Source organism: Terrapene carolina, unplaced genomic scaffold (assembly GCF_002925995.2).
Source record: "Terrapene carolina triunguis isolate 2854851 unplaced genomic scaffold, T_m_triunguis-2.0 Scaffold558, whole genome shotgun sequence".
NCBI lineage: Eukaryota > Metazoa > Chordata > Testudines > Emydidae > Terrapene > Terrapene triunguis.
Window position 1 is genome coordinate 14,984,852 of NW_020664909.1, and position 21,399 is coordinate 15,006,250.

General features: G+C 44.8%; 1 protein-coding gene across 2 annotated transcripts; it reads left to right on the plus strand.

Annotated features, from left to right (window-relative positions):
- Positions 1–231: 231 nt before the first annotated feature.
- GPR89B (G protein-coupled receptor 89B) lies at positions 232–20,998 on the plus strand. Of its 2 annotated transcripts, none has more exons than XM_026659049.2 (11): positions 232–344; positions 4,139–4,198; positions 5,178–5,281; positions 6,244–6,350; positions 8,615–8,716; positions 12,295–12,415; positions 12,725–12,805; positions 17,800–17,909; positions 18,721–18,809; positions 19,550–19,642; positions 20,015–20,998. In XM_026659049.2, the coding sequence occupies exons 1-11, from the start codon at positions 303–305 to the stop codon at positions 20,123–20,125; spliced, it is 1,020 nt and encodes a 339-aa protein (XP_026514834.1). In that variant the 5' UTR covers positions 232–302; the 3' UTR covers positions 20,126–20,998. The 2 variants fall into 2 exon arrangements, with proteins under 2 accessions (XP_026514834.1, XP_026514835.1); XM_026659050.2 differs by lacking the exon at positions 232–344 and adding an exon at positions 455–493.
- The last annotated feature ends 401 nt before the right edge of the window (positions 20,999–21,399 follow it).

The window sequence follows — 21,399 nt, forward strand, 5'->3', positions numbered from 1 at the left end:
CGCCACGCCCCTGCACTAAGAGTTCCCGTGCCCCGCCCCCTGTTCATTGGCCCAGCCCCAAGCAGAACTCTCAGGCACCGCTCTTTTTGCCTGGCCCCGCCCTCTAATCGAAATCCCGGGCCCCGCCCCCTGCGGCCTGGCCCCGCCCCTCGCCGCGGAGCCCACCCGTCCCGCTGGCCCCGCCCCGCGTACTCGCGCAGGCGCCGGGGGCCGAAGCCAGGCGGGGAGCGCGGCGCGCGCAGGCTGGGAGCCGGAGCGGCCGGTGGCGGGTCCGGGTAGCGGCCCCTCCCCCCGCTGCCGCCATGAGCTTCCTGATCGACTCCGGCATCATGGTCACCTCCCAGGTACCGCCCTGGCTCGGGCCCCGCGCGAGCAGGCGGTGCCGCAGCGGCGGGGCGGGCGCTGACCCGGACCCGGCGGCTCCGGGGGCTGTTTGACTGGGACGCCGAGGCCCTCCCCGCTCCCCATCGCTGGGCCCCGCGCCGGCCTGGCGGTAAAGTGGCGGCGGGGGCGGTGCTACAGCCCTGACCCCAGCTTCGTGTGACGCGCTTCCTCCCCCTCCCCCCACAGCGCTCACCAAAGGGGGTGGTCCCGGGGCCCCCAGCGCCCCCCCCCCCAAAGGTCTGTCACATCTGTGTGAAGAAAGTGAAACGGGAGGGGGGCCCCCAAATTTCTCTCCACGCTCCCCAAATCCTGCCCTGTCACCGGGCACGCGCTGCGCTGCCTCTCACAAGCCAGCAGAATCCGCCCTCATGCCTCGAGGGGACTATTCCGGGCTCACTGCGATCCCCAGGGCTATGGGGTGAAGGGGCTCCCCATTTATACAGTGGCCCAGTGTGAGTGCAGTTTCACTGCTAGCTTAGACTACGGCTCCCTCCCCTTTTGCTCGTGCTTGTGGTTACCAACCCTTTCAGTGCCATGACTCTATGCTTCAGCAGGAAAAAACAATCAGGACTTCCCCCTTGTAACCACGAGAGAAGGTGGTTGTAACCTTCCCTGGACCTATTGATGGCCCCTGTTGAGAACCTTCTGCTGTGATGTATAGTCCACATCAGAATAAGACTGTAAAAATCTCAAAATCAATCAGGATCTTTTAATTACTAAAACAATATTCAGCTCAGTAAACTAATCTCAGGATTGTGATTCCAAGCAAGATGGGGTGACAGGCTATTGAGAATTGAATTCCTATAACCCAGCATAATTTGCACAAATCCAAATTTGCCATGTATAGGAACCCATGGAAAAGTTCAGCCTGCTGTCCTTTGAACTGTCTGTCTTGGTTCTATCATTGTCCAGAATGCTGGTTAATCATGGCCTCTCCTTCCTGCTTACAGCTTTGAGGAATCTGCTACAATTTTGCTTTCCAAGTTTGAAAGATTTTAATCTGTTTCTAGAAAGTATTTTTCGACAACTCTTGGAGCTTAGACACATCGTTCTCCCTTGATCCACCTGCAACCCAGGACCATCTCCATCTCTTTCATTTCCTCCAGTTTCCATCAGTCATCTTTCATTTAGTCTCTACTGTAGACATAGCTATCTCACTTGGAGCCTTATTAACCTCCGGTGTCTCTTGCCATCCTGTCCTTGATCCATTTTAACTGAAATAACATTGCCCTGTTAGAGCCAAAACAATGTTATCTGCAGGGGGGGTACAACCCACTTACTTGAACCTACCTCACTCGCTAGTTACTTGTCCTATCTTCTTTCTCTTTCCCCCCCCTTATCCAGGTTCTTAAAAAATAGTGTCCTTTCCTCTATGATTACCTCTCTCGGTACAACTTCCCTGACTGTTTTCAGTCTGGTTTTTGATCGTTTCATAGTGCTGCGTCTGTCTTCTGCATAGTAATGACTTGTGCATTGTCTCTGTTGACACATCATTTTCTTCTTATCCTGCTTGATTTCAGTGTGGCTTTTGGACCGGTTGATCACTCTGTTCTCCTTAAGCAAGTCTCCCTTTCACTCACTTTCTGATTTGATTTCTTACCTTCTTAAATTGCTTCTCTTTCATTTCTGGTGGAGGCTTTGCATCATCTTCAGAAACATCAAGGTGCGTACTTAAATTAGCCTATGTAATTGTGCCAATTTATTACTATTATTCTTCTCTTCTGACCCCTTTATTATTGGCACAATCACTTGTGGTGTCTTAATTAGACACTAAACTCTTAAGATTGTGTCTTCCTGCGTGTTTGTATAGTGCCAGGAACAAAGGAGCCCTAATCTTGATATTTTTAGCTAAAAATTGATCTGTATTGATCATCTTCTAGTTTGTATTTCTCTGCTCCCTTTGTAGCCGCTACTTGCCAGCTTCTGCCTTGGAATCACTTTATGTAGGTAAAACCTATAATACTTCCTTAACTCATTCCCCAAACCTTCTGCTTGATGGTAATAAGTCTTACCTTTTTCTTACCCTTTTTCTATCAGTCACTTCAAAGACTAAAGTCCTTCTTGTCCCGATTTCTCTGACTGCTCTCAATCACCCGCCTTAGTTCATACTTTTGGTTTCATAATTTTGGTGCCAAGGCAAAAATGTTTGGTCTTCCTTGGCTTATACTTTCCAGATCTTTGTCTGTAAATTTCATTCTTCTATTTCAGGAGCATAGTCAGAATTTGTCCTCATGTTGCTCATTTACTGCTTGGTACTGTTTACTTCTTTGTTCCTCCTTAATCCCTGCTCTCTGCATGTCAGGTGTCCATAATGCTATCAAATTTTTAATGTGCTCTAGGGATAGGGGTACTCAATAGGTGGACCGCGGGTCAAATCTGGACCTCCAGACACTTTTGAAAGGACCCCAAAATCTTTTTATTTACTTATCATTATTGCTGTTATTTTTTTTTTAATTATTTTTTCTGGTGTCTGTCTGGACCTTGACTATACCTTGACCCAGAAATTGGGACCTTGACAAAAAACAGACTACCCCGGCTCTAGGAAGTGACACTGGATCACTGCCATCTGTTCTACCTTTCTGATCCTATCTCTGACATCAAAAATACCCCTTTAAAATAAATTTAAAAAAAGAATCCATGTTCTTTCTGTTCATCTTCTCTTAACGTTTATCCACCTGTTTTTTAGACTGATGCCTTTGTGCCATCTGGGAGACAGGTGTGGTCCTGTGGCTAGAGCAGGGCATTGGCAGTCAGGGCTCCAGAGTTCTATTCTTAGTTCTGCAATTGACAAGTTCACTTTTGACCAAGTCACCTAACCTCTGTGTGGCTCAGTTTATCCATCCCCAAAATGGATATGGTATTTATTCTACCTCCAGAAAGGGTGTTGTGAGGCTTAGCTAATGCAAGTTTGTAAAATGTTTTGCTTTGAGAATCTCTGATGACAAGCACTATACGGTATAAGTGAAAAGCATTATTGGGCTTGATCTGTCTTCTCCCTGTAACTTTTTACAGATGAGGGTCTTGCTTTCATGTATTCTGCCTTCTTTGTAACTCCCTTCCCCTCCCTCTAAGCTGCTTGCCATCTTAAATTTTTTTTCTTTCACTTAAACCAGTCTTTCTAAAGCAGGGGTTCTCAAACTGGGGGTTGGGACCCGTCAGGGGGTCGCAAGGTTATTACATGGGGGGTCGCGAAATGTCAGCCTCCAGCCCAAACCCCACTTTGCCTCCAGCATTTATAATGGTGTTAAATATATAAAATGTGTTTGTAATTTATAAGGGGGGGTCACACTCAGAGGCTTGCTATGTGAAAGGGGTCACCAATACAAAAGTTTGAGAACCACTGTTCTAAAGCATTGTGAGAGTGTGTTAAAGCCGCTATGTAAAAATAAAACGCATTCTAGGTCTTCATTAGTCTAGTGAAAGAGATGAATTCTGTAATATCTGTTCATACCTAGAAGCCTAGATGCTTGTTTTGACTCTTTCCCACTTCTTCTGCCCCCTTTCATTGAAAAGTTGTGCATTACTGGGTCTTCAGTAAGGCAGTGGTACTCTGTCTCAGTTACATTTCATCTCACTTAAAAATCTCCATCTCTCCACGCTAACAGCTGTTTTGGACCTCTCTGGTTATTGGATACTTAGGAACTATGTGACCAGGCACTGTAGTGCTTTGCCTGATGTTGCCCAGAAGCTTTCGACTTCACATTTTGCAAGTTTCTTCCTAACCAATATCTTTGGATTGGCCTCTCTTTTACAGGTGCTCTTCTTTGGATTTGGGTGGCTGTTCTTCATGCGCAAGCTATTCAAGGACTATGAGGTGAGAAGGGGCTGTTTCATTCAAACTGTGACTCTACATCTTACAGTGAAGCTGTCACATTGAAATCTAGTTCATTTAATAAAATCAGTAAAAACCAGCTTGGGGTACTAGTTCCTCCTTTCAGCTGTATTTTTGTGGTTTTACAGTTACATTTTCCTGTTCTTAAAAAAGAATGTTTTCCCTCCCCTGTTGCTATTTGAAAAACCCACCTAGATAACAAGGGAAATGGACAATACTGGGGGAACAGTGAAAGTTATCATACACAGTGCTGTTAAATATAAACAAATTGAAAATGTAGGAAATATATATTTATATATATTCCTCATCACTTTTGGTTATACTCACCGTGGGTGTTCCTCATAACAGTCGTAGGTAAAAAATTTTCACACACAGACATTATTTTTAAGTTGATAGTGTCCCTTGAATTTAAATTTTGGAAAGCTGTTAAAAAAGGACAGTGTGACTGGATTGTTAGGAAGAAGCCATTGGGGAATAAAATTGTGACAGTGTAGCAAAATAGGAGGGATATGAGAGAGAGTATTGTGTAGGCTACGAATGGCCAAAGTGCAGGCCAAATGTAGTCCCACAGAGTATTGCAATACGATCCATGGCTTCCCATGTCTATAATTCAGAGTTTGGGCCAGCTGAGAGTACAGGGCCCAGCAAGTGATGCACCATTTTGATTCACGTGGCCTGATGCATTGTATACTGGAGCATGTAGTCTTTCTACGTACAGCACCTCTGTCTTAAGTACAAAGGCAGCTACAATCAGCTCAATGTTGTACAAACTGGATGTAATCCTCTGGCTCCTTGCAAACTGCCAGTTTATCCCCCTGTTTTGGCAAGGTCCAGGCACCTCAAGTGTAGACCCTGTTCTGTGCTGAGGCACCTCATGGTTTATTTCCCCTGTCTGATATGTACCTGGCCAATACCGTGTGAGGATGGAAGTGACTCCTGTCTCGTGTTTGCTCCATCACAGGTGCGGCAGTATGTGGTGCAGGTGGTCTTCTCTGTGACCTTCGCCTTCTCCTGCACCATGTTTGAACTCATCATCTTTGAGATCCTGGGGGTGCTAAATAGCAGGTAGGTATGGGGGCTACCACACTTTCCTAGATAAAGGCCTGGCCTTCGTTTTATTCTCTAGCTACTCTAGTACTATTTCTGAGTTAATTGTCCCCATATCAAGGAAAAGCTGTAGGCAACATTATGAATAGCTCAGTGAAGACATCTGAGCAGCAGTGTCATTCATATGATTGAGCATGAGGCTGGAAGCCAGGAGCTGCTGAGTCCCATCCAGTCTCTGCTACCAGCTTGCTCAGGGTCCTTAGGGCAAGTCACTTATCTTCCTGCCTCAGTTTCTCCATCTATAAAATAAGGATTCTGTTTATACTATTTCCCTCAGGGGTGTTGTGAGGATTAATTCAGATAATGTTTGTGAAGTGCTCTGTAATTATAAAGAGCTACAGAGAGTATTTGCTCAGTGCTTGATTGTGATGAAAACAGCAAATAAGATACTATGTTAATTGAAGAGTAAGAATGATACAACAGTAACTATAAATCGATGATACGTTCGCACCTTATAATCAGTATTGCTCGACTAATCTAAAATGACTGAAGACATGGACTGAGGGATTCCATATAAAAAGAGAGTTCAAAGTATTAGGCTTACTTCAGAAAGGAATAGAAAAAGAGGATATTGAACAGAGGAATATAGAAGCTGCCGGCTGGGTGCTCCGACTTACCTTTTCCCATGATACAAGAATAAGAGTGCACTCAAGGAAATTAAAACGCAACACATTTAAAATGGATAAAAGGAAATCTTGATTAGATAGCCCATTGCTGTGTTCTGGTATGCCAATTGCTTTTTTATGCACATTTGTGAGCTCTAGAGTAAGGTCCAGTTTGGGGTGTCCTAGTGTGCTGCTTTTAGGCGGGTGTTATCTAGTGCAACTTAGTCTGAAGGGGAGGGGTGAGATGTGTTCAGCTTTAAGAGAAAATCTTTGCATTATGATCAGGCCCTGACCAATCTTCTGATTCCTTTTCAGTTCCCGGTATTTTCATTGGAAACTGAACCTGTGTGTGATTTTGCTCGTCCTAGTCTTCATGGTGCCTTTTTACATTGGCTACTTCATTGTGAGCAATATTAGACTATGTGAGTATGCAGATTCACAGCAGTGAGATTGCTAGGTTTGAGAATTATGCCTCACAATGGGGGACAGGCCCCTTTCTCTTTGAAAGATGTCTCATTTTTCTCCCTACTCTGGCAGTTCTGACTGGGTAACTCCTCTTTACCTGTCTCTGAAAGTTCTCAGGACTTCCAGTGTGACAGACTGTTCACTCTGGAAGTAATTAAATCAACCGTTGGCCCTTAATACTTTAAACAAGAGGGATCATTAAAAATATCGGTATTCAGTAAATTGTCTCACTACATAAGAGCTGATTATTATTTATTTCTTCTTGCTCAACATCAGCAACTGCTATTTCGGTTCTTCCTTTCAGCCATGTTTCTGCCTCTTCACCTTTCTTTCTTTTAGCTTTGTGTCCCCCCCCCCCCCCCCCCCCCGCCCCATCTTCCTCTTTCTTGCATTTGCTTGATTTTCAATCTTTGTTTATATTGAAGCTGATCGGTAAATGTAAAGCACCAAATTCTAGTCCCAATACCTCTCTGGGCTCAGAGCCCCCACTAAGCAGGTTGGGAGACATTCTGCATGATACCTGCAGATGATATTTTTCTTCATGTTTTCTTCCCTTTCTCAGTTCTTGGAGGTGATTGGTGCCTGTTGGTAACATTATTGGAATTTGTTGCTTTACTATTTGCAGGTCAGTTGGTCCTTAGAGCCCTTGCGTTGACTGTCTTGTTTTGGGGGGAAGTCAAATGACACACGGAAGCCTACTTAAAGTAGTCCTCGCTCTTCTCCCCAACCCTCCTAAGATGAGGACTCAAGCTCCTCATTGGCTGACATACCTGTCTGCTGCTGCTTACTCTCCTATATGCCAGTCCTTCCCCAGCCTTAGCTGCTGATGTTCACCATCTCTCTGTTGTTACAGCTTAGAGTGGAGGGTGGGGGCACTGACTGGGATGAAGATGAGGTTCCTGGCAGAGGACATGTGTAGTGGGTGTTGACCAGGTCACACCTCCTAGTGGCTAATGACTCTCTCTCCTCCCCACCCCAGAATCCTAGAAACTGTTCAGTTCTTAGACAATGGGCAGTATTCTGTGCTGACTTGCAGCCTGCGCAACCCAATTGACTTTAGCGCTTCCATTACCTCTTTCCCGCTGTGTGTTCTTACTACTTAGCCTCCAGTGTCTTCCATTTCTCCTGCAGGTATTTTTAAACTCAGAACTTTGATCTGCTCATTAATCCTTGTATTTCTTGTAATATTTTCCAGAAGCATTGTTAATTCTGACAGTGTTTTGGGTTCCCCAGCTGCATTCTTCATTGATGGATTTAAACATTCCCTCCCATTGGCCTTTAATCACAAGATTGCTTAATTTCTTTTGGAAAATTTGTTTGTTTAAAAATATTTTTAATTAACAAGCATTTCTTGTGATCAGAGGTCAGGAAAAGCTTATAGTTACAAATCATAAAGCCTGGGTCACATATGAGCACACACCGACCCTGTCAGTTGTAACACTTTCTAACCCAATCTTCTGTGTGCATTCACAAGTAGGCCTGGGGTCCTCCAACACTAGGGTCCCCTCACCCTCTCCCCTGTACAGCAGAAGGGCAAGATGCAGTCCACAGACTCTTCCAAGTGCAGGAACTGTTCCCTTACAGCAGAGGTTCTCAGCCTGTGGGCTGCTTGCAGCCCAATCAGCACACAGCTGTGACCTATTTGACATCCTTAGGGCCATACGAGTAGTTTATATATTGTGTGGCTGTGGCCTACTTAGATATAGAGAGCTGCATATGCAGCCCACAGTGGTAAATAGGTTGAGAACCACTGCCTTGCAGCATGCTACAGGCCCTAGCCCTGCTAATGGGGGAAAGAAGTATCAACAGAAGTGGAGTCAGGGCTCTGCCCTACCCCTGCCCAAGTTAGAACAGCTGATCATGCATATTGCATCTCCTTAAGAGATGTGGCAGCATGTGTCGTCCCAGTGTGTGCGAGCTTCAGGATCGTTTATACCTCCTTGAGGAGCTGGCTGTCCCAGAGCTCCCAAAAAGAGGATTCATTGCATTACTCCTTGCTCTTGACTATGCCTGTCAGGTGATTGAGCCATTGAGAGTTGGCCAGTTTCATAAGAGTTACAGTACTAGATACTGCTAGCACAGTAGCAGTGCTAGATTGCTCCTGTTTTAATCATCTCTACGCAACACAATCTTGAGACCAATGTAGTGATTCTGCAGCCTTTCATGAAACCTAGACACAGGAACTTCCTAACAATGCCTGTTTTCTCTCCCCTTTTCTCAGTGCACAGACAAAGGCTGCTCTTTGCCTGTGTTGTTTGGTTGACATTCATGTATTTCTTCTGGAAACTGGGAGATCCATTTCCTATCCTCAGCCCAAAACATGGTGAGTTTTCATATGTATGTTTCTTTCTTTCTCCTCCTCCTCCTCCTTTGAATAGATAGTGCTTCAGCATTTCACTGTCTGGCTCTTGGCAACTCTGTGAACTGAAGTACATTCCATAGCTGGTTGCTTGCTCCTGAGAATAAGCTCTGAAAGTCAGGAAACCCCCATGAACCTTTAATGTCACCACAACACAGGTCCAAACAACTGGACTACCTAATTCATTTGTATTGTTTTCCCTCCAGAAAACAGCGGAAATATAGCAGGTCAGGAAGTCCTGGGTGAATCTGGAATCCAGAGGAACTTAACATTGCTTGCATTTTGCGGGGGGCAGAGTCCCCAAAATGTAAGACCTAAATGTTGACCACCATGTTTACTCTTTCTTTTCTTGCGGGTGCTAAAGCAAGTCCATGGAAGAAGAGAACTTAGAAAAATCAACACCCATTATTGAATAGTCAGTATTGAATTCTCGAGTCCTGATTTTTGTTACCATGTTGTTCTCCAGCTCCTTTTGAAATGAGTGAGGATTCTGTGCACAGAGGTGGTTGCAGAATGAGACCTTAAATGCTTAATGGATGAATTCTCCCTCATTTGATGAGCCCCAGCATTGAAGGAACCCAAGAAGAAAGGAGAAATTAACAGGCTGGCCTGACCCTATAACAGCTGAAAGATTTCACCTGTGATTCTAAAACATTTTTTCTCGCTTAGGCCTGGTCTACACTGGGAGGGAGGGATTACTTCCCTGATTACTTCACATCCCACTGAAATCCACCTTTCTCTGGGATTGAATACAGTATCTATTCAGTAGTGTAGAGCAACATTGCATAGCAGTTTAAGGAACTGCAGGAAAGTAGTGTGTATCCCAGGGATCGGCAACCTTTGGCACGCGGCCTGTCAGGGTAAGCCCCTTGGCGGGCCGAGCTGGTTTGTTTACCTGCCGTGTCCACAGGTTCGACCGATCGCAGCTCCCACTGGCCGCGGTTCGCCACTCCAGGCCAATGGGGACTGCGGGAAGTGATGGCCAGCATATCCCTCGGTCGCCGCTGCTTCCCGCAGCCCCCATTGGCCTGGGACGGCGAACCGCTGCCAGTGGGAGCTGCAATCTGCCGAACCTGCGGACGCGACAGGTAAACAAACCAGCCCGGCCCGCCAGGGGCTTTCCTGGCGGCCCGCGTGCCAAAGGTTGCTGATCCCTGGTGTATTCATTTAAAGCTGCAGGAAGAGCTTGGTTTGGCAGAATGTAACCACCCAACTGGAATTTGGCCAGGGCACTGGAGCTGACCCTCTTAATCTATGTGTAAAAGTGTCATGGAATCATTGACCACTGGAAATTTCAAGAATCTCATTTTTTTACATCTGCTCTTAAAGACAACACTTACAGCCACATGGTGCCCCTTAGTACCATATGCAGGCATTGGCACAGAGAGACTATAAGAGAAGAGCGTCCTCTGTTGCATCACCAGTGTGATTAGTATTTACTTTAATTAGTTTTCCACTAAAACTTTTGTTGGCCCCCATTCTGACTTTATAAAATGAACACTTTGTATGTCACCTCTCTGATCACAAAAGGAAGAATGCTAGGAAAAGCTTGGGATATCTTACTTTAAGCAGTTGAACACGTCATTTTTAAAGGCATCTATATTTTACCTGCTCCTGTATATAACAGCATGTGGGGCAAAAGGCCAATGTATTGTTGCTCTCTAACTGGTGTAAATCTGCATGTGGCTGCACATGACTCTGTGGTCAAGCCCCTTTTGTTAAGGCCCTTTGCTATTGTTTTCATCATTTATTTCCCTTCCCTGAAGCATGAAATGTGGCCTGGCTCTCAGCCACCTCAGCTTCACAATCATATAAGCTCCAAATGTGCAGTGTATGGCTGCTGCTTTGTATCTCGTTCCCCAAAGGTGAGTGGTGTTTACTAGTCCATGATACCAGATTTCTATGAAAATCTGGTGTGTGGTTGTAGCTGGCAATAGAAAGTTGGGAAGGACAAATGAATCTTAGTATTTTAATCGCCTTGGTTGCAATGCAGAGCCTTAGTCTGTGTTTTATTGCAATGTTTTTAGTGTGAATTTAGCGCTAATAAAAAATGCCAGAGTGACAGTGTCACAGTTCATGGCAACTGCACCTGTATTCCCCCTCCATGGTCCCTTGAGGGCACCCATTACGGGCTCCTCAGCAGTCACCTCTCTTGGTGACCCATGTCTGTCTCTCTCCTGACCAGGGTTTTCCAGGCTGCACTGTTCCTTGCCTATACTGAGTTCCCCTGCAAGTCAGACTGCCTAACCAGGCCAGAGTCTGCTCTTTGCTCTCTCTTCAAATGCTATGAACAATGTAATTGCCAGCAGTTGTAAGTTACCACGCAGCACTTTCTAAGCACTCGTGTGTATTTTTAAGGTGAACGCATAACAGAGAATATATATAAAAACAATAAAAGCTCCTATATACATATTAAAAGCTTACCAGCGCTCACCCATGAGTCTTATGGGGCCTCAGTAGGCCAAAGACCTTCCTACCCCTGCCAGGAAGACTGGTGTCCCCCTTAGACAGCAGGTCCTGTCTGTTTGCTGGATCAGAAGGAAGACCCTGAGTCAATTTAAACTCAGGCTATTTATCCCAAAGTCCTTTTTTTTATCTGTTGGTCTCTGGAGAATCCAGTCTGGAACAGTATATGTGAGCCTCTCTAGGTGGTGGTACCTCTCTGGAGGTGTTTGAACCTGAGTGAATTTGCCCAATTACCACACAGTGTACAAGGAGCTGAGGCAGCCCTGCCTCTTGGAGTAGAACACGATCATACTTAAACCATTCATGTAAAACAGTGGACCCCAAAGGTACTGCTTGGAGTTGTAATATCTCCCCCATGAAGATGTCACATACAATCCTGTTTCACAATAATACTTAAATGTAATGCCATAAGTCTTTCAGGAATATTGCAGGAAATTGCCATATATGTTACAGATAGCACCTCTGGTAGTCTCTGTATCCATGAGATGGATATAGCACAGCCAGCATCAGCAGCAGCTTCTCTCTACCCTAACCCCATGCCCTATAAGCACGTGTCAGATCTGATGTGGAGGGATCACTTCTACAAGAGAGGGGCCAGTTTTGATCTCTGTAGTCTTGTCAATTCTTGGTCTCTTTGCTGAAAATGATACCCTTGGTGCCATACATGCTAGTTGTAGGAGTGGGCTTTGTGACATGGACAGATGTCTGCCAGAAAGTAAACTAAGACCACCAAGCAGCCATCATATGACAAAAATTGGTCACTTCTGGGCTAGTGATTTAGAACGAAAGGGTAATGTACAGCCCATCCCCAGTCTCCTACAGACTCTGTTTAGCCTTGGTTTCCTGTCCTGTTTTTAAACCTGAGAGTTTCACATACTTCCCTGGGAGAGCATTCTCTTCCTCCTCTCCCCACCCCCTGCCTGTATACACTTTGAATCACCTCTGGTACCTGGACTCTGAAGGCAATTAGTTTGGCTAAGTAATTGAATGAGTACTATAGTCTTTTATGAGGACACCAAAGTGTAAAGAAGTACAGTAAAAGCAACCCCTTACTTACATTGTCTTCTCTTTTTCAGGAATCCTGTCCATAGAGCAGCTCATCAGCCGAGTGGGTGTGATTGGAGTGACACTCATGGCTCTGCTTTCTGGATTTGGTGCAGTTAACTGTCCGTACACATACATGTCCTACTTTCTCAGGTAACCACAGCCTCTTGGAATTTTATTCTGTACACTCCTTGAGATTTTTTCCTTCTTCCCATGTGTGCACTCTCTCAGATTTCCCTAGGACACTGCCCAGGTTTGGTCCTGGGCCTTCCTTTCCTGTCCCCCCAAGCCTGCTGATTTTAGCTGTCCCATCTACACTGCAAGACCCCTTCCATCACTGATGTATGCTGTCCTCACATAGACTCTTCAGTTCCAATTTGTTTGTCCCACATGCTTTTCCTTGTTCACATTCTCCTTGGAGTGGAGTACCAAGGCTAATGGAGTATTGTGTATATGTTACAGGAATGTGACAGATGCAGATATTCTAGCCCTGGAGCGCCGTCTCTTACAAACCATAGACATGATCATCAGCAAGAAGAAAAGGTGAGGAGAACAGAGCAGAGTCAAGATACTTTAATACTGTTGGGGTTAGCAGATTGCAGGGATACGGTGTTCTTGGAATAGCCAAAATCTTGGCTGTCAGGAGTTGTTAAGTAGTTGCATAACTGTGTCAGATAAGATTCCTTGCTTTGGTGAAACAAGTGTCCTGAAGGGGTTAGAATGGTGTATTGTAGCAGTCATTTCATTGCTTGAAACAAAATCTGTTCTGTTCCATTACAGGCCTAGACCCTGAACTTCCCAAGGTCCCTTCCAGCTGCACATTTTTAGGATAGGGAGGAATTAAATAGTTCGAGGTTCTTTGTTATTGGAGAACTTCTCTGTGCTGTGCTGGGTGTCACAAGGGCCAATATTTTGAGTTGGGAGAGAGGGGTGCTTTAGGTTAAAATAATTATCAATGACCTTGAAGAGGGCGTGATGCCAAATGTGGCTCTACTGGCTGCAGATACAAAAAAGGGGACCAGTAAACACAGTGGAATCATAGATTGCATTGACAATGCTATGAAAAGGTTTCAGCTTAGGGTTGGAAAAGTGGCTCATGCATTTCAGTGCAGTGAAATGTTGAAGTAATGAGGCTGGGAGCCAGCAGTGATTATAGAGATTATGTTGTAGTGTAAATGGGAGCATGAGGGACAATATACAGCAGCTGCTTTTATATTTGAACCAGTTCTTGAAGTCTTGTACAGATGGTCCAAAGCATCAAACAGTCCCATCCTGTAATGGCTTTACCTGATTCTGCTTTATGAAAGCTTGTGTCACAGCCCTGTAATGACTACCAGAGTGCAACAGTTCTCAAACTTCACTGCACCGTGACCCCCTTCTGACAACAAAAATGACTACATGACCCCAGGACCAAAGCCTGAGCCTGCCTGAGCCCCACCACCCCAGGCAAGGGGGCCAAAGCCAAAACCCAGGCAGTGAGGCTTGAGCTTTGGCTTCGGCCCTGGGTTGTGGGGTTTGGGCCTCTGCCCTGGGCCCCAGGAAGTCTAATGCGAGCCCTGGTGACCCCATTACAGTGGGGTCCCGACCCATAATTTGAGAACTGCTGCCATAGAGCATTGCTGCATTCAGACCAGTCCTCACAGCTCTGGGGAGAAGGCAGTTGTACAATAACAGAGGTGCTCCAAAGGAGAGAGGCATTTGGTGGGTTGTGTGGTCACTGAAAGAACATAAGAACCGCCATACTGGGTCAGACCAAAGGTCCATCAAGCCCAGTATCCTGTCCTCTGACAGTGGCCAATGGCAGGTGCCCCAAAGGGAATGAACAGACACGTTATTATCAAGTGATCCATGCCCTGTCACCAAATCCCAGCCTCTGGCGAACAGAGGCTAGGGACACCATTCCTGCCCATCCTGGCTAATAGCCACTGATGGGATCTATCTTCCATGAATCTGTCTAGCTCCCTTTTGAACACTCTTATAGTATTGCCCTTCACAACACCCTCTGGCAAGGAGTTCCAGAGGATGACAGTGCGTTGCATGAAAAAATACTTTCTTGTGTTTGTTTTAAACCTGCTACCTATTAATTTCATTTGGTGGCCTCTTGTTCTTGTATTATGAGAAGAAGTAAATAACACTTCCTTATTTACTTTCTCCACACCAGTCATGATTTTATAGATCTCTATCATATCCCCGCTTAGGCGCCTCTTTTCCAAGTTGAAAAGTCCCAGTCTTATTAATCTCTCCTCATACGGAAGCCGTTCTATAACCCTAATAATTTTTGTTGCCCTTTTCTGAACCTTTTCCAATTCCAATATATCTTTTTTGCGATGGGGTGACCACATCTGCATGCAGTATTCAAGGTGTGGGCGTACCATGGATTTTTATAGAGGCACTATGATATTTTCTGTCATCTTATCTATCCCTTTCTTGATGATTCCCAACATTCTGTTTGCTTTTTTGATTGCCGCTGCACACTGAGTGGATGATTTCAGAGAACGATCCACAATGACTCCAAGATCTCTTTCTTGAGTGGTAACAGCTAATTTAGACCCCATCATTGCATATGTATAGTTAGGATTATGTTTTCCAATGTGCATTACTTTACATTTATCAACATTAAATTTCATCTGCCATTTTGTTGCCCAGTCACCCAGTTTTGTGAGATCCTTTCGTAGCTCTTCACAGTCTGCCTGGGACTTAACTATCTTGAGTAGTTTTGTATCATCTGCAAATTTTGCACCTCACTGTTTACCCCTTTTTCCAGATCGTTTATGAATATGTTAAATAGGACTGCAATGGCCTTATTGTCTTTGAGTGCTCCTTTAGCATCTCGATCGTCCAGTGGCCCCACTGGTTGTTTAGCAGGCTTTCTGCTTCTGATGTATTTAAAAAATTGTTTGCTATTACTTTGGAGTCTTTGGCCAGCTGTTCTTCAAATTCTTTTTTCGTCTTTTTTAATTATATTTTTACACTTCATTTGCCAGAGTTTATGCTCTTTTCTATTTTCCTCATTAGAATTTATCTTCCACTTTTTAAAGGATGCCTTTTGCCTCTCACTGCTTCTTTTAGCAGTTGTTGTTTAACCACAGTGGCTCTTTTTTGGTTCTCTTACTATTTTTTTAAATTAGGGTATACATTTAAGTTGAGCCTCTATTATGTTGTCCTTAAAAAGTTTCCACGCAGCTTGCAGGGATTTTACTTTTGGCACTGTACCTTTTAATTTCTGTTTCACTAACCTCATTTTTGTGTAGTTCCCCTTTCTGAAATTAAATGCTACGGTGTTGGGCCGCTATGGAGTTTTTCCTGCCACAGGGATGTTAAATTTAATTATATTATGGTCACTATTACTAAGCGGTCCAGCTATATTCACCTCTTGGACCTGATCCTGTGCTCCACTTAGGACTAAATCAAGAATTGCCTCTCCTCTTGTGGGTTCCAGGACCAGCTGCTCCAAGAAGCAGTCATTTAAGGTGTCAAGAAACTTTATCTCAGCATCCCTTCCTGAGGTGATATGTACCCAGTCAATATGGGGATACTTGAAATTCCCCATTATTATTATTATTAATATTGAGTTTTTTATTTTAATAGCCTCTCTAATCTCCCTGAGCATTTCAGAGTCACTAACACCATCCTGGTCAGGTGGTCTGTAATATAGCCCTACTACTATATTCTTATTTTTCAAGCATGGAATTATTATCCATAGAGATTCTATCATACAGTTTAGTTCATTTAAGATTTTTACTTCATTTGATTCTACGGTTTCTTTCACATATAGTGCCACTTCCCCACCAGCACGACCTGTTCTGTCCTTCCGATATATTTTGTATGCTGGTATTACTGTGTCCCATTGATTATCCTCATTCCACCAGGTTTCTGTGATGCCTATTATATCAATAATGTCATTTAATACTAGGCACTCAGTTCACCCATCTTATTATTTAGACTTCTAGCATTGGTATATAAGCATTTTAAAAACTTGTCATTTTTTGGCTGTCCCTATTGCATGACGTAATTTAATGGGACTTTTTTTCATTTGACTGTTTCCCATCAAATCCTCCCTGTATTTTATCATTTTCCATCCTCTCCTCCTTATTAGGACATAGGGAATCTCCATTTATAGATCCTTCCCTGAGGGATGTCCAAACCACATGCTCCTCTGCATCTGTTGGCTTTCCCCCTGTCCTTAGTTTAAAAACTGTTCTATGACCTTTTTAATTTTAACCGCCAGCAATCTGGTTCCATTTTGGTTTAGGTGGAGCCCATCTTTCCTGTATAGGCTCCCTCTCTCCCAAAAGCTTCCCCAGTTCCTAATAAAGCTAAACCCCTCCTCCCTACACCATCGTGTCATTCACGCATTGAGACGCTGCAGTTCTGCCTGTCTAACTGGCCCTGCGCGTGGAACTGGAAGCATTTCAGAGAATGCTACCATGGAGGTCCTGGACTTCAATTTCTTACCTAACAGCCTAAATTTGGCCTCCAGGACCTCTCTCCTATCCTTCCCCATGTCGTTGGTACCTACATGTACCACAACCACCGGCTCCTCCCCAGCACTACACATAAGCCTATCTAGATATCTGGAGAGATCTGCAATCTTCACACCAGGCAGGCAAGTCACCATGCGGTTCTCCTGATCATCACAAACCCAGCTATCTATGTTTCTAATGATCAAATCGCCCATTACTAATACCTGTCTCTTCCTAATAACTGGAGTTCCCTCCCCTGGAGAAATATCCTCAGTGCGAGAGGATACCACAACATCATCTGGAAGGGAGGGTCCCAACTATGGGATGGTTTCCCTCTGCTCCAGTTAGATGTTCTCCTTCCCTGAGGCCTTCATCTACTGTGTCCTGGAAAGTCTCATCTGTGTACCTCTCTGTCTCCCTTAGCTCCTCCAGCTCAGCCACCCTGGTCTCCAAAGTCCGTACACGGTCTCTGAGGGCCAGGAGCTCCTTGCACTGAATCCATATATATGTCACCAGCCCATAGGGCAGGTAATCGTACATGCTGCATTGGGTGCAATAAACTGGGTAGCTCCCACTCTGTTGCTGGACTTCTGCCTGCATTCTCTTTTGTTTTTACTCCCAAAGCTTGTTTCGTTGTTGGTGCTTTGTTTTTGTCAAGTGGTGTTTTGACCTTTAAGTGCACAGAATGTTAGGTGTCTCTAGCCCCTGCTCACACTCCCCCTTTAAACTCTCTTGCCAAACTCCCCTGTTAGCAGCTCCTGTCCTCTGAGATTGAAGACTGCGGAGTCACATGATCTGGAAGAGGACATGGGAGGCTGACAAGTCACATGACTGAGACACCAGTTGAATCTTTATTTTTAATTCGTGTGAAATCCATTCTGTATTACTGAAACCTCAACAGCATGGCAGCTTGTTTGATTAGGACTGAATTCCATTCCTGAGCTGACTAAGATGTTTTGGAGCAGGATTGGTGATTGGGTGAATGGTAGGGGTGTGTCTCTGCACTGAATAAGTTTCACAATGCCTGCTGTACAAGGCATCTTTTTCTGAGAACTGAATCTTTTCTCTTTTCAGAATGGCAATGGCCCAAAGGACCATGTTCCAAAGAGGGGAAGTGCACAACAAACCCACCGGCTTCTGGGGAATGATAAAAAGTGTTACCACATCGGCCTCTGGCAGTGAAAGTATCCTTCTTCTCCTGTCCGTGGGGCTTCAGGCTAGTTCCCTGCTGAGTAGAAATGGGATTTAATTAGGAAAAAGGACAGGGAGGCCAGTGTTGTTAAGCATTTATATATCACACAGCTCTTCCCAAAGCATAGTGTAAGAAACACTTTATGCCCCAAAGAGCAAAGGGTTGGTGTAGGGAGAGTGTTGATGAGAACAAGATAGAAAGGAATCCTGTGAGAAGGGGTGGGGTGGGACTTGGGAAACAGTGGGAGTTACAGAAAGACAATAGTTTTTGCTAAGCATTCAGATTCAGCTCTCCCAAAATGCTTCAGGGGAGGGGCAGGGAACCTTACTGAGAGCCATATGGGTAGGGTTCTGGGCCAACAGGAAGGAGCAGGAGGGTATACATGGTGAGGAAAATTCTCCACAGGATTTGATAACCAGTCTGTAACTCCCAGCAGAAGTCCTGTAGATGGTGATGGAGTGCAAGTAACACAAGGAAGTTCTAGTGGAGATTAAGGTGTGCGGATGTTATAAAAACAAAGCAGCTAGTTTTTGGAAGAGACTTGGTTCCATTTGGTAGTGTGCACTCCTCTGCTTGTGATACAGAGATCAGTTATGTGATCCTGTTAAAGGTACCATGCTGCCCAGCATTGTTACAATGGAGTGCTCTGAAGATTCTATCATATGAGGGTTTTTGGAGCAGTTTAAACTGAAATTGTGTCTGTGCAGGGAGCCCAGGAATGGAGGAACCTCAGGGTATGTTTGTTTCCAGCTGATGTTAGAAACTTCTGCAGAATTCTACCCTTGACTCTTCTGGTTTGCCAGATCTGTCCCTTATCCAGCAGGAAGTGGATGCGTTGGAAGAGCTCAGTCGGCAGCTTTTCCTGGAAACTGCTGACCTGCATGCAACTAAGGTACATAGCAAAGAGCCAGATTGATAGTCTGGGAGAGGATGAGCAGAATAGACAGAAGTAATTTTAAAGTCATTCAGCTGGCAACAACGAAAACAGCAGCTGGTTTCTCAGCTTTGACACAATATTGGAAGAGTCTGTTTCTCAAATCTGGGGGTCAAATGGCAAGCTGTTTTCCCCAGTTCAGATATGCAGCGGAACATGTACCGGGCCTCAGAAAAGGCCAGCAATCCCAAACTGTGTTGGGAGAGTGGAGGGAGTAACCAAGGGGCCTGTGCTCAGTTCCCCTGCTAATAAGGCCCTGACTTAGTCTTTTTTTCTGCAGATTGGCCTCACAATGTACTGAAGTGATGAGTTCTTATGTTTTATAAAAATTAATACATGTCAGTGCTAAAATGTCAGGAGGTGGCATGGCTTAATGGAAGCCAGGAATAGAAGTTTGGAGAGCTGGGTTCTCTTTCCAGATCTTTATTAGCTGTGACACTTTGGCACGTCACTGGTCAGTGCCTCAGTTTCCCCATTCATAAGAGGAGCTACTGTTACAGCTCTCTTTCACATGGGGCTTGAGGTTCATTCATTAATGTAAGTGTTTGTAAACACTTGAATGGTGAGAGCTGTAGAAGGACAAAGTAATCATTGCTGTTTTTTACTGGTAATTGTTTAAAACTTATAAATTTGAAATTTGTGTGAACCTGAAAATGTTAAATGTATGGGTGGTTTTTGTTGTTTTTGTTCCCTTTCAGGAGAGAATAGAATACTCCAAAACTTTCCAGGGGAAATACTTTAATTTCCTGGGTTACTTTTTCTCCATCTATTGTGTCTGGAAAATCTTCATGGTACGTGAATGTTATATATTGTTGTCCATAAACCTCTTGCATGGAGGGTTACACCTTGCTTAGATTGTTTGATACATACGGGTAATGAGACTTTACACACAGATTCTTGCCTGCACCTTAAGAATATTCTTCCAGTTTCCTTTCATACGTCCTGCTCCTGGAAATTAGTTTTTGAATGAAATTAGCATCCATTTGGGATAACTGTTTCTTACTTCATTGTGTGTTTTCATACATTTTGTATACTCTCAGTTAACTCTATGGGACTGTTCTGTGATGAAATACAGAGCAAAGGACATGTATGTGTGTCACAGATACAGTTGTGCTGTGTATACCACATTCCCTTGAACTGATGCACTTGTCTCTCTCCTGCAGGCAACCATCAATATCGTATTTGATCGAGTTGGGAAGACTGATCCAGTCACAAGAGGAATTGAGATCACTGTAAATTATCTGGGAATCCAGTTTGATGTGAGAAACATTTAAAACCCCCACTCACATCAGTAATTGCTGTTTTATCTATTACTAACTGAACTGGTGGTGTGGGAGCAGCTGGTGGGGATTAATGGGGCTCTGAGAAGGGGCTTAGATTTCTCCACCAATCTGGGAGCACATCATTTTAACCATGTTTCTAGTGAAAGTTAATGCTGGAGGATGTCCACTATCCACACAATAGGCCTATTGCATGTTAGTAGCTCACCATGCTGCATACCCTGACCTGGAGGGAGGAAAGGGTCCTTTGAGCTTTCATGTCACGGTCCCATGAGATGCGAGCATTCCATTCACCCCCATCTTAATGGAGTTATTGCCATAGGTGGTTGTATATAACTCTCAGGCAGAGATTCATGGTTAGAGCAGAGAACTCTGAGCTGGATTTTTGTTTGTGGCTCTGCTATTGACTAATGTCCTTGGAGAAGTCACTTAACCATTATGAGCCTCAGTTTTCCAATCTGTAAAATTAGAATAATACCTGTCTTTTGGGATGTTGAACACTTCAATGGAGGGCACTATGGAAGTGGCTGTCCACAACGTGTCAATATGTGGAGGGGTGCAGTGGACAATGTGTGTGCACGTACACTGCGTGAATTTACAGTTCATGTGAATAGATCTCTGAGGACTTAGATTAGTATTTGTTAATAAGAATGGACAACGTACTCAGCTGTGAATAAGAGATGAATACAACAAGCATTCTTATTATTGTGAATAGTAATAAGTGTGTGCTTGCATAATTTGTATACTAGTTGGTTTGTGGCACATGATTACAAGTGAAACATGAAATGACTCCACCTCCCCGGGGGTGTGCTCCATTTGAATTAGGGCTTGTGTTTTTATTTCTGCTTATTTCAGCTTTCACTTTTTTCTTGTAAAGTGTTACTCTTTTCTGACGCTGTATCAGGGGCAGGCAAACTTTTTGGCCTGAGGGCCGCATCAGGTTTCAGAAATTGTATGGAGGGCCGGTTAGGGGAAGGGGTTGTGGCCTGGCCCCCACCCCCTCTCCCCCCCCCCCCCCCCCCGGACTCCTGTCCCATCCAACCCCCCCCGTCCCCTGACTGCCCCGGGAACCCCTGACTGCCCCCTGCCGGACCATCCAACCCCCCCTCATTCCTGACTGCCCCCCCCGGGACCCCTGCCCCATCCATCCATCCCTTCTCCCTGTCCCCTGACTGCCCCCAGCCACTCCATCCAACACCCCCTCCTTCTTGACTGCCCCCCCCGGACCTCTGCTCCCATTCAACCCCCTCTGTTCCCCGCCCTCTGAC

Excerpts from the sequence above, each read along its gene's own strand:
- GPR89B (XM_026659049.2), top strand. The coding sequence starts at position 303 with ATGAGCTTCCTGATCGACTCCGGCATCATGGTCACCTCCCAG. Across the intron at positions 12,416-12,724 it reads TACATGTCCTACTTTCTCAG|GAATGTGACAGATGCAGATA; the intron begins GTAACCACAGCC and ends TATATGTTACAG. Across the intron at positions 19,643-20,014 it reads GTGTCTGGAAAATCTTCATG|GCAACCATCAATATCGTATT; the intron begins GTACGTGAATGT and ends TCTCTCCTGCAG.